General features: G+C 41.9%; 1 protein-coding gene across 2 annotated transcripts; it reads right to left on the bottom strand.

The window, feature by feature from the left end:
* Nucleotides 1–390: 390 nt before the first annotated feature.
* pip4p2 (phosphatidylinositol-4,5-bisphosphate 4-phosphatase 2) lies at nt 391–11,054 on the bottom strand. 2 transcript variants are annotated; one of them, XM_084032414.1, is made up of 8 exons: nt 10,793–11,054; nt 6,101–6,249; nt 5,160–5,266; nt 4,923–5,046; nt 4,318–4,392; nt 3,762–3,814; nt 2,064–2,154; nt 391–1,846 (listed from the first exon to the last, which is right to left on the bottom strand). In XM_084032414.1, the coding sequence occupies exons 1-8, from the start codon at nt 10,896–10,898 to the stop codon at nt 1,703–1,705; spliced, it is 849 nt and encodes a 282-aa protein (XP_083888540.1). In that variant the 5' UTR covers nt 10,899–11,054; the 3' UTR covers nt 391–1,702. The 2 variants fall into 2 exon arrangements, with proteins under 2 accessions (XP_083888540.1, XP_083888541.1); XM_084032415.1 differs by lacking the exon at nt 4,318–4,392 and having other exon boundaries at nt 394–1,846; nt 10,793–11,051.
* Nucleotides 11,055–12,191: the final 1,137 nt, after the last annotated feature.

Below are 12,191 nucleotides of genomic sequence, written 5' to 3'. Positions count from 1 at the left end.
ATGTAATGGTTAAAAAACTGGGATTTCCTGCATTTTTTTTAGATTTGGAGTTAATGAATTGTGTTCCTGCTCTTTGGATTGTGACTTTATGATCAAGTACTCATTAGGAAAACTGCTCCCTCTCAAAGTATTATACTTTTAAATACTATGGCATAGCTGTTGCAGTGGTAATACATTACATTAATACTTACTTGTTTTGATCAGAAAAATAACTAAAGCTGTCAAATGAAGGCGAAGAAAAAAAAATACAAATAGAAAAATGTTACAATATTTCCCTCTGAGATGTAGTGAAGTAGAAGTATAAAGTTCATCCTGTTTGTTAGAACCTTGTATGTCGGCCTTCGTCATTTAACGTGGTTTAAGTTCCAAACATCACAGCCAATCAGCAAACAGAACAATACAGGCAGTTTTTGCATTTTATTGATAAATTATCTTTTTTTTTTAAAAAGACCCACAAACCATCTTCTCCTTTCACCTCCCACTACAGTTTTCCAAGTACTGAATTTGAACTATGTACAAAGAGTATGTTTTTAACTTCATTTTTCTGCATCGTCGTCATCATCATCATCACATTCAAAACAGGGTTAGAAGTTTGAGCTGTGCCCACTGGTCAAGGTCAAGAGACAGGAAGCCGAGTCACCCTAAAGCAGTGCTAGCTAGCGCAGAGTTCACTGGATGTCAGAGAGCCGTGAGTAGAAGCAGCGGGAGGAAGAGGAGGGTTTACATTCTAACTCACAGGAAGAAGAGGAAGAAGAAGAAGAGGAGAACGACCTCAGTGACAGATAAACAAGTCAACATGCAAACATGAGTCACCATGTTTTAGGATCATTTCTCCAACCACTCAAAAAGGCAACGAAAGTGCAGTGAAAAACGCAGGGAGCTACCGTTCAAATAACTCAAATGAAATTATTGCTATGGTGAGATAAAAGCTGCATGGCACCAGAAATTAACACTTTGATTTAAAAAAAAAACAAAACCAAAACAAGTTCCTGTTGATCTTTTTGCTCTTCTTGACTAATACTGGGCAGCAAAGTTGGCACACATGGGTATTTAAGGGTTCTTTTAAAAAGTTGATCATTTAGAGAGTTAAAAATCATACAGCAGTACTATGTCAGTGTACACAGGCAAGGTAAATGGTTACAATACAGTAGGGGTATGCAGCTTTCTGTAGCCAGAGTTAAACTAGCAGCAAAACAACACACACAATTGCATATAATCGTAGTGCAATCGGCAAACTGTTTTTAGGAGGTTCTCTCATTTTGGTCTGGTCAGTAACAAAAGAAATCAAGTGTCGAAAAAAAACAATAAACTGGTCCAGAAAGACCAAATCCAACCAGTTTGTTCAACTATCATTTTCTTATATATAAATGTTTGCATCCATCAATGAAAATCACGTTTTTTTTTAGTTGATTCTCTATTTTGGAGGATTTTGGCTAAACCTGGGCAGGATTTGAGTCCTTGTGGACGAGTAGGAGAACTGATTGACACACGTTAGGTTTATTCAGCAAATCAAACATTCCAGACACAACAAGAATCAAGCTATATCTCCAACATACGCCTCTTCAAACACACAACACCCCTTCAGCACACTGTTGTCCAGACGCGACGCCCTGCCGAACACGGTTTCACATCTGAGCAAAATGGAGAAAAAAACAACTAAAAGTGGGGTTTTGTTCTTCCAGCCGCGCCGGGCTGTGCCACCCTAGGCGAAGCTATTCTCCGGGTAGCTGACTTTGATGGCACCCCAGTAGCAGGCTCGTATCAGACAGATGAGACCCAGCAGGTAGGCGAACGCCCAGGACACGTAGGTGGCGTTGTAACGACTGGCAAAGTCCCGAGTACCAACCTGTCGATACAGAGGCGGGCATTTACACACTGCATTTATAATGTTTTACCTTTATCTATACAAGGCAAGGCAACTGTTGTTAACATATGGTCATTTAAAGTTTCTCCTCTAGGGATGATAATCTCTGACAGTCAGTTTTGTCAGTTCTATTTTTGTTCTTGTGCAAGTTGTGATATTTCCTGCTTAATGTCTTTGTTTTGAAAGTTACACTACTCACCGTTAAACCCACTCCGATGAAAATGCAGATCATTCCTATAGTTATATAAGCACAACAACGCCTCCTGGGGAGCGCGCTACCAACAGAGGATCTGCAGAAAGAGAAACAGAAAAAAAATACAGAATTCATTTCAGATATTTCAATGTTTTGTTTGTCTTGCGCTATCTTTTTAGATTTTTATATGGTTACGGTTGAAAAACAACAACAACCTTGCCAACATTTTGTGGTGCAGCAAAGATTGCGTTATGATTCTGACTGATATGACTTCATCCCTTTTTCCCGGTGATGTCAGAAGATCTCTTTCTCTTTTTAAGTTACGCATGAAAGAGCCTGAAGCCGGTCACATGTGCAAAATGTACACCAGGCATCCCAACATCCAGACTGCACACAGACACAAGTCAACTGCCCCGAAGCGCCAGGCTGGAATCAGGATACTTTTTTTTTTTTTGCTTCACCATTGCTTTGCTTTCTTCCCCCTCTCTGTTCTCACATGCCTCTCATGTGACGGGACTAAAGCATTCTTCAGGAATTGTTGGTATTCAGATGGCTTAAGGGGGCCTGATCACCTGATTTCTTACCTTCTGCTACTACTTGTTCTCTCCTGCTTTCATGTTCGACTCCCTGTTTACAGTTTGTGCTGCGTGATCATTCATTTCACCTGCGACTCTGAACGGAGCAGACTGAATATCACCCAAGAATTAATCAGGCAATGAGTTTAGATCTGCATCAGTCCGGCGAATAAAAGAGTCCTACCACAACGATAGCAACTGAGGGACTTTTCCTCTGTGAAAGTATTGTTTCTTCTTAAGCATGAAGGTAAAATCCTCACAACTCCATGTTACTTCATCTGCCACTGTTTGACTTCTTTTACAGTGGAGAAAAGGAGACATCAGACTAAGAGAACATAAGGATGGACACAAAGAGATAGAGAACAAAAAAAGATGGAAGTCGACACTGAGGCCAAAGATAGAAATAAAGAGTCAAATATTATTACCATAAGCTAGACAAGAGTCCATTTGAAGACACATTTGAAGTAAAATTTGCTTAAAAAACATCCCTCCTGACTTCTAATGGCTGGATTATCGTAAAAGACTGGTTGTTGAGTTTCCAGAAGTTTTTTTATGAAAAATGTTGCACCAGCTAAATCTTCATCATAATATGAAATACAAGAAAATACTGCAGAAGAGAGAAAGAGAGAAAGATTGACATGTACCGAGGTACAGAGAGAAGAGATAGAAACAAAAACAGCAGCTGTTTGTTCTGTCGTCTCAGCATCGCTGCCTGCTGTCCAAATCATAACTTTCAGACTCGCCTCTTCATGCCGTCCCACCACCTCTCAACCCTGTGACCCCCCCTACATTACTACCATGAGGCCAGGCTCTAATTCCTGTCACACGTCTAGATTAGCCTCCATCAGCTCCCCGCTCCTTCTAAGAACTACAAAGTCCAGACCCCCAAAGCTTGGCATCCATAAAGCAAGCTAAACTAAACTTAAGTTAAAAATATTAACATCTATGATAAGCTGGTTCATATCGGATCCCAAACCTCCATGACTGACAATTGATGTTGATTTTCTACCTTATTTCTCCTCACCCAAGTTTAGTATATAGCTTGAAAAAAAGGTTGTTTTCTGTGTCTCTTGGTTTGTTTTTCATTCATTTACATTTTCCCCTTTAAAAGAAAGTTTGATGGACTCACATCTTTTTGCAGTGGGGACACTTGGCTAGCGTGTTAAACCGAAGCTCCATCCACTGTGAGGAAACAGAAGAAGCACCGTTTAGTTATATCACAGGGGCGTCCACACACGCACACATAAACACAGAAATGCAACAACACACTCTCAGAACAGCGGACACAAGGCCTACTGGAAGTGAATTTAGATGATCGGTTAGGCTAAATTACTCGTATAATATATTAGTTAGGATTGTAAACATACAATTGTTTCATTAAGGATTTTGATGTTAAAAAAGCAGTGTTATGAAAATCTTCATCCCATCACAGATGAGCATAATTTAAGGTCCTATTGACACAAGTTTAATATGTGACCTTTGACATCGGGCTTCAGAGGAGGAATGGAAAAATGGAAGCAGGAAAGAAGTAAATTCAGTCCAAGAAATCTAATTCAATTGCTCTTTCAAAGCCAGATGTGTACAAAAGTCACATTATCATCACCAGTGTGAATAAGGCCACTGATTGAACTGGAGCGGGTTAGGCTGTTGTTAATATGTCCACCAGTATGACCAGCTTTCTCAACCTCTTGTTGTGCTGGGGGAGAGCCATCGCTGGGGAGGCCAGACATTGGCTGGGATGTTCTGGCGTCCTCACTGCCCTACAAGACGGCGCAAGCAACAATGTGCACACATTAAGAGGATAATACCACTGATTTTGACATGCGAGTCCGTGTCATACTGGTTCAAAACCTCCTTCCTTCAATGAGACAGTTACTTTTATTTACGTGTAACGTGACAAATAGAGGTGTATAGTATTTAAACCCAAACATACTGATCTTCAAGCACGGTGCAGGAAGACAATGTCATTTAAGTTGGGAATAATCTGAACGAGGCTGCAACCACATCGCTATCAAGCGGGGTTGTCAATGAGCCAGACGAGGAAAGGAAACCTGTAGCAAATGCATGCCGACCTGCAAACATCATATTCTGTTTTCAACTAATATAAAAGATCAACAGGAGAAGAACATCTTATTAGCTTTGGACTGACTTGAACACGCTTTACCACGCAGAACGGGTTTGCTATCATAATGTAGAAAATCTTCCATCACCAAAATACTGAAGAATACGCTGTGGTTCGGCGATCGCAACACAACTCGGTTGGATCGGTTGTCTTGGTGGGTTTACATACAAGAAAGGTGTTGCCACAGTGACCGCAGACCACCCTCATGCCTTCAGGTTGGATGGGCAGTGCGGGCTGGGCGGGTTGCTCCTCTGGGATCACCATCACGGGGCTAAGGTTGATGATGCGTCTGCTGTTGAAGAAACAAACGGATGGAGAGGCTTAAGACTGAAACCTATCCAAGACGGGGTCATTGATCGGCCTTAGTAGATGTTGACTTTTGAACTTGACTTCCCCGATACCTACCAGTTTGGTCGAGGACATCCTATCCTCCTGGACGTGTCTTTACAGATGAGCAGGCAGTTACAGGGACACCTCACATATTTCTTCCCTGTTGGGGGGTTCTTGATGGGCTGGAAGGCAGGAGGTCAAGATCAACATAAACACGGGGCCATAAAAGAGGAGCACAGTCGGTTTTAACACTGAAGAGGTGACACGAGCCTCTCAGGCATAAAGGTGCTGTGCGTTGCACACAATAAATACACCAATAAGTAAACATTTTTAAAAGCAAATTAGAATGTTGTGCTTCTATGGAATTAGCCTGTATTGTGAAATCTTTACTTTATGTACAGACGTTGATCACAGGATGCCTGATGCACTCCAGCTTTATTGTCCTCAGTGTCCGGCGAACCTGAGCTGGAATAACACTATCATCTATATCCTGTTGTGGTCCAGTGTAATAGATCATCATATGGCTGTGTTGATGTACATGCAGCACAAATATCAGCCACCAGAGATTTGTGATGACAGCCGTTCATCCTCCCCGCTGCCTCCGGCTCGATCGAAGCTATCAGTTAGACGCGCGACACATTCAAGTCATAGCACTTATCCCCGGAACGGCTGATCGATGTGACCGACGTCTGCATTAAAATCTGGTAATGCTCTCTAAACTGTTGCCGTTACCCGAAGGAAGAACAGTCAAAGAATTGCCATCCGAAGCAAATGGTTTCTCTCTTGATTGTCCGGCAAATCCCATGTTTTATCAAAATGATGCTTCACCATAAAAAACACGAAGCTAGCAAAAGACATCACTGGTGAATTAATTAGCAGAGGAGAGCAGTGATGAGCAGCTCACATAAAACAGAAGACCAAATGTCTTTACTCAACTTGACAGTTGAACTTTTACAACTCAACACCACCGATTATTTATAAAGCCATTCGGGGCCTCAACGATGGCCTCCACTTACTGTAGCTTCATTGCAGACTGTGCACTTGACCACATGCTGATGCAGCTTTCCATCCAGGTTTATGAGCGACTGACATACGCGGCAGTTGATGACAGGCACCCCGCCGGCGTCGGGGCTGGCGATGGCCGTGTAGGGAGGAGGTAGTTCGGCTTTGGAAAGAGGACAGAACACACGCCCTGCTGTTAATCGTGTGCATCACTTAATCTTTGGACGTTAAACAGACGTTATCACAGCAGCTGTGAAGATTAGCACCAGACAAGAATGAATTCAATGACGGACTGTGTCTTTGGTTGATAAAGGATAAAGAGTTTGTTATCAAAGCGTAATTTACAAAGTCAAGAATGGCCTTAAATTCAACACTCTGGTATTTTGTGAATCAAAATCCTTCAGATTTTATACATATTTTACAATGTAATGTGGGTTATGTTTGGGAAATAAACTGTCCGTGGATTATGTGGATAACACACAACAAAAGTTGGTTTCTGATGACGGCCAGACAAAAACAAAATCATAATCCAAGTGTAAAAATAAAACAGCATAATTAAGTGCAGACCAAAATCTATGAAAATGTGTAAAAATCATTTTACGAACTACAATCATTTTATGAACTACATTTGAACAAACATTTGAAGCTTCTAAAATATGACTTTATGCTGCTTTTAATCATTAGCATATTAACAGAAAATGAAAAATAAATTGCAGTAATTTTATAATAAGCCGTCCGCTACATTATACAATAAAAGAAAATGATCATATGAATCGCATTAAAAACTAAAAATAAGTTGATGTCTAACATGGCTTACAACTCTAACCAACTAGAATACTTACTTCACTTAAAAGTCTAATAACATACTGTATTTTATAAGCTATTAAACCTAATGTATGTACATACTGTACATAAACCCATGACAGCCTGTGTACGACTCGTATTGTTAAACATGTGACTCTTCTCTCTTTGTCAGGAACCGAGCACCACTATGTTAAAGAAAGAAACAATGGGCCCTTTTAGACGTGAGCTGGTGGTCTTATTGTGAGGCTGGAGCATGGGGACATATCCATATGTCATAATGTAACATTTCAGCTTATTTGTTGTAACCTGTGATACAATTTTATACAACGTAATCGTAAATATATGGATAGAAATAAACACTCGATTCTTTGTGACTTTAGAGAAAAGGCTATTAAAATGTCTCTGCTAATGAGGTTAATAAGCTCACAACAATTTGGGGTGAAAATATTAAGAGGCAACTGATTAGTGTTTTATGGTCCATAAACAAGTGTAATCAACATGATCAAATAGCCAGACTTAAAAACGAACTACTGTGAACCAAGCCTTTCAACTGAACTCTGTACTGTTAAATCCCACATTAACCTGCGTAATGAGTCTACATTCCATGTGTTTCAGGGGTTTAATACACTTACGGTTTAAGGTTTGCACCAGCCGCTGCCGTTACTACTACTACTGTAGTACTTGAGCATTCTTTTCAGTCCGTGTGATCATAAATCACCATTTAGGTCAACATTTAACATTCAATTGGTGCTGTAATTTTTTATCAAATATGTATGGGATCATGTCGGATGAGGTGTCCATTTCCAATTCCTGATAACGGACACCTGCATTAACCATGGTTACTTACCAAAGAAAGTAATACCTCTGGGTACTGCAGTGTTTTTTGGACAAAAATGTGTCAATCTGGGAAATTAACAGGCCTTTTGTCAGTATTTTACATTTTATAGACTCCAGAATTAATCAATTCATTTAGAAAATGACCAACAGATTAATTATGTAAATACTAATTTGATGGAGCTATTGACAAATGACCAACACAATATCACAGTCTCTTGTGATACTGTATTAAGTCTTTTGTTAAGCCTGACCCGAGCCTCCAGACCAAACCCAACGGAGGCCTCTAATCTTACAAACGGACGATTTCCTTCACTCTGAATAAGACGGTGGGACGAGTCACCAGGTAAACGGTCTTGGCGCGGATATTCACCGACACTCAACAGTTGAGACCACAGGGACAGACGGGACGCCGCGTCTACAATTGGGCAAGCGTGTCTAGAAATACAACCCAAGCAGCCAACGCCTGAACACTCCTGCTGCGGCAGCACATGATGATGCACTTTCTACTGAGCAGAGTTAATCCTTAATGTCATACAGAGAAGCGAGATTCAGACCGTGTTCACTTCTTAAATCAGAAATTCTTCCGTAAGGGTATGAGATAATATCCTAAATGCCTCACATTCAAGCACAGTCAGCACTTTTCAATGCTCTCAATCTCAGGAGCGACCCGACTCCACTCGCTTCTCTCTCTGCTGTGAAGTTGTCCTAACGCAGGTCTGAAACTGAATATAGCAGCTATAGGTTTTCACCGGCTGTCCTCGGAGCCGGAGGTAAGACGAGAAGATGCTCCACTACAAACCCCAGCAGCACCACGACACACGGCCACCATCACGTCCGGCCCAGCTGGTGCCAGGTGGCTAACTGAGAGGCCACCACACAGATCCAAGCTGCTCAGGGATGTTTCATGTTTTTTATCCGGTTTCCTGTTGCTCATGTGAAACGTTGAAAAGGATGAGACTTTTCAACACATTCCATGAAAAGATTAAAACCAACAATGAATTAAGCGGTCTCTTCCTGTATCACTCAGGCCATTAGCTTCTACTAAAAGATGTAGGTGATTAAACTTCCTCGAACAGCTGGGCTCTGTAGTTTCAGTCATTTGATTCACATATAACAACACTGAAGCTCTATGGCACAGAAGAAATCAGATATATGAGGCTTCAGCTGAAGATATACCACTTCATTTGGTATTTCCATGGGAGAAAATATAACGTAATATCACTAGACTCATCCTTCCCAGTGTGGAATGACTTCGCCCTGATACTTTGTCTGATTTAAAGATGATACGTTTTTTTCGTCAGTAAAGCACTGCCTCCAAGTTAAAGTAGAGATGACTCATTAATCACAGGTCAGATTAAAAAAAATGTCACAGCTTGCACGGCCTTTTGTTGTGGACAATTTATTCTGCTGTTCAAGCCTAAAACTGTCAAGCGTGTGACAACAAAATTGAACAAGGTGCCAGTCGAACGAATCAGATGCAGCCAAGGTCATTAGTCTCCGCCTCCTCACCTCTACCAGACTGTGAATCTGGATCCAACCTGATGTGGACAACTCTGTCCATCAGGGAAGCCGTCATTATTCTTTAGATTGTCAAGACATTCAGCAGAGACTGCTTTCACTTTCACAGATGACATGATTTTACTCAGTCCTAATCACTGCTCACATTCACTTTGTGTAGCCGATTATTATTAGTCTGAGCTCCACCTCGGCCATTGTGCTTCAGGATAACAGCTCAGTTCTTTGGCTAATAAATCCATTTTACAAATTGGCTGATGAAGGATTCAACAAATCCAGAGAAAACCAGACTTTGCCATAATCCCAACCGCAGAGAGGGAAAGGAGGAGAAACTAGGCCATGAAATGTCCTGACGTTCGTTTAGGCTTTCACTAAGTCAGCGGGGTGACATCCAAACAGGCTGTCAGTTCACAGGTTAGAACAGTCCAGTGTTAAAGACTTTATGAATAATCCGGTGGTGAAATGTGAACTCGCCGAAGATTAGAGTGCGTCAGAACAGCAAAAAATTATTTTTTTCTGCATAACGGTGGCTCGAGGTTAGCCGTTGGTCCTGAAATTCTCTGCAAAGAGCATTACACAGTCAATGAATCCATTCATTTGCAGCAGAACAATGTTGTGCCGAAGCAAAGAAAAGCTGTATTTTATGAGCACGTAACAAAATAAAAGGTATAATAATACGTTTTTTTTGTGCACGGTGTATAAAGCTTCATTAACTTAGAATAAAACATGGAGAGGGGAGTTTTATCAAGTACAGCCTCCAGTAAAAAGAAAGAAAAAAAAGAAACAACATGCTCCAAAATTGGATTTGATCTCCTGCTACATAAATTCAGAATCAGATTAAATTCAGTTCAAAGGCCAGTCTGGGCAGCAGCTTCCAGACAGTGGATTTATGAGCTGGAATTGCCTGGGTCATCCAGCTCTGCATGTATTATGGTGCCATAACCTACATTCAGCTGTTTACTAAGCAAAAAAAAAAAAATGTGGATGCTGGGATCAGTTTCCTGGCTGCACATCCACATGTTGTGTCGAAGACGCTGGACTAGACTCAAGCTTTCGAGATCGAGAGCAGATATTTTGTTGTTTGCAGGCTAATTTGAAATGAGCTTAGATGCGACATCGTGGCTAAAAAGGGTTCCGTGTTTTGGGTTTGGTCCCGTCCACGCAGGGACACATCTGGGCCTTTTTTTTTCATTCGATTTGCAGCTGGGACAAAAGGCTGCATTTATCTGCCCCATCAATCAGCAACATTAAAGCCTACATCTAGTAGTGCAACACCACGGCTACTGTTTTATTTATTTATTTATTTATTTTAAGATCCAACACATTGCAGGCCCCGCCGAGTCGTGATGTGAGCATTTCTGCAGTAAAAACAGAGCTTGGTGTTATTGTAGGCCCCTCTTCTCTCACCCACTGCTCCAGTTCTCACAGTGCAAGCTCCACCTTTTCCTCAGCTGCCGATTGATTAGCCTCCTCTTGCCTTGCAGTGCAGTTTTATTTACGCATAAACACAACAACAGCTAAATAAAAGTGCATACATGGCGTGTGTTTACCTCGGGGACTCGAATCCTGCAGGTACGGGGGAGCAGTGGGGGTCACGTTCTCCGAGTTGGGACCCGACAGCAGCGGGGATCGCTCGTCCATGCCGTCGGAGGCCATGTCGTTCACCGCGGACCGCGACCGTCGACGGGGGCAAAAGGCGGCTCCTGGTTGCACCGGGTCTTCGCTCAGCACGGAGGAGCAGCCGGCGGCCGGTTGTTGGTGCCGAGTCGCTCCGGTCCAGCAGCCCCCCGGTGACTGCTGCAGCCTGGAGGAGGGAGGAGCTCCGCGGTGATCCCCAGTCCCCGCCCCTCACTGACATGACCCGGGGCATGGGCAGAGCTCGTGGAACGTAGTGCGCACGCAAGCTGCTGCTGTGGTGGCATTTCGAACAAAGATTATGTCCAGGAATTTACTCGGATGTCGCTTGGATTCTAGTCCATATTTTCATAAATAACTGCATAAAATTGTCCCGCTGTTTGTTTATGATGGAGGGAGAGAGCTGGTGGGGAGAGTGGTAATTCAGTAGAGCCGCGCTTCCCAGTGTTCGCCGCTAGATGTCACTGTAGGAGCTCTGTCATGAGGCCTTATATTAAATTATTAAATCTGTAAAATACACCACACTAACACTGCCTGCTCCAGTAGAGAGAGATCACCAGGTCAGAAAGCTCTTCTTACCATTTTACTGATTACTGATACTGATTATGTTGTATTAATTAACAACATCTTTTGCACGTCTTTCTGTTTTGCATGGGTCCTTCCTCCTTATTTTAATGTGTGTCACGTGTTGTACAGATTGTAAAGCCCCCTGTAAATTAGTTACATATAACTGTGCAATCAGTATGGGTTTTTATGTGTTGTGGGTGTTTGTTATGTTCATTGTGCTTGTTGTCATACTACTGTGGATCCCGTTTTCTTTGTTCTTGTGTGTTTGTTTGTTGCTATAAGTGCAGTGTATTTGTGTAATGATCTGATAGTTGGCATTTTGGCCTAATTGGGGGGGAAACTGTCCAACTGTTTTGCATCCCCACCCTGAGTCACAAAGCTGGGTCTCACATTCACTCTTCCCTTAACATTACAGCCCTCTCAACACTTTGTGCCAAAATACTTCCCTCTCATTCCTGGCTGCTTATGTCAGGGTGTTAGTCTCCTCAGCTACATAAACTCATCCAAAAGACTCACTAAATAAACACAGATGGTGTGTTTTCATGTTTGGGATGGAACAGAGTGTGGGTCCAATTTTAAAACATTTGTGTTTGTTCTTAAAACAGCAGGGTTACAACACACTATTTCATATATGATTGCACAAGTTTAGAGCATTTTGAGTTCAACACTCAAGCCTGGCTGGTCCTGTTGAAGACATTGTAAAAATGTCTCATAAATTCCAGGAGAATCACAGTTCTACTGCATTCA

Source organism: Eutrigla gurnardus (assembly GCF_963514095.1).
Source record: "Eutrigla gurnardus genome assembly, chromosome: 17".
Classification (NCBI taxonomy): Eukaryota; Metazoa; Chordata; class Actinopteri; order Perciformes; family Triglidae; genus Eutrigla; species Eutrigla gurnardus.
The sequence above is the reverse complement of the archived record's forward strand: the minus strand, read 5'-3'. Positions and strand labels throughout refer to the sequence as shown.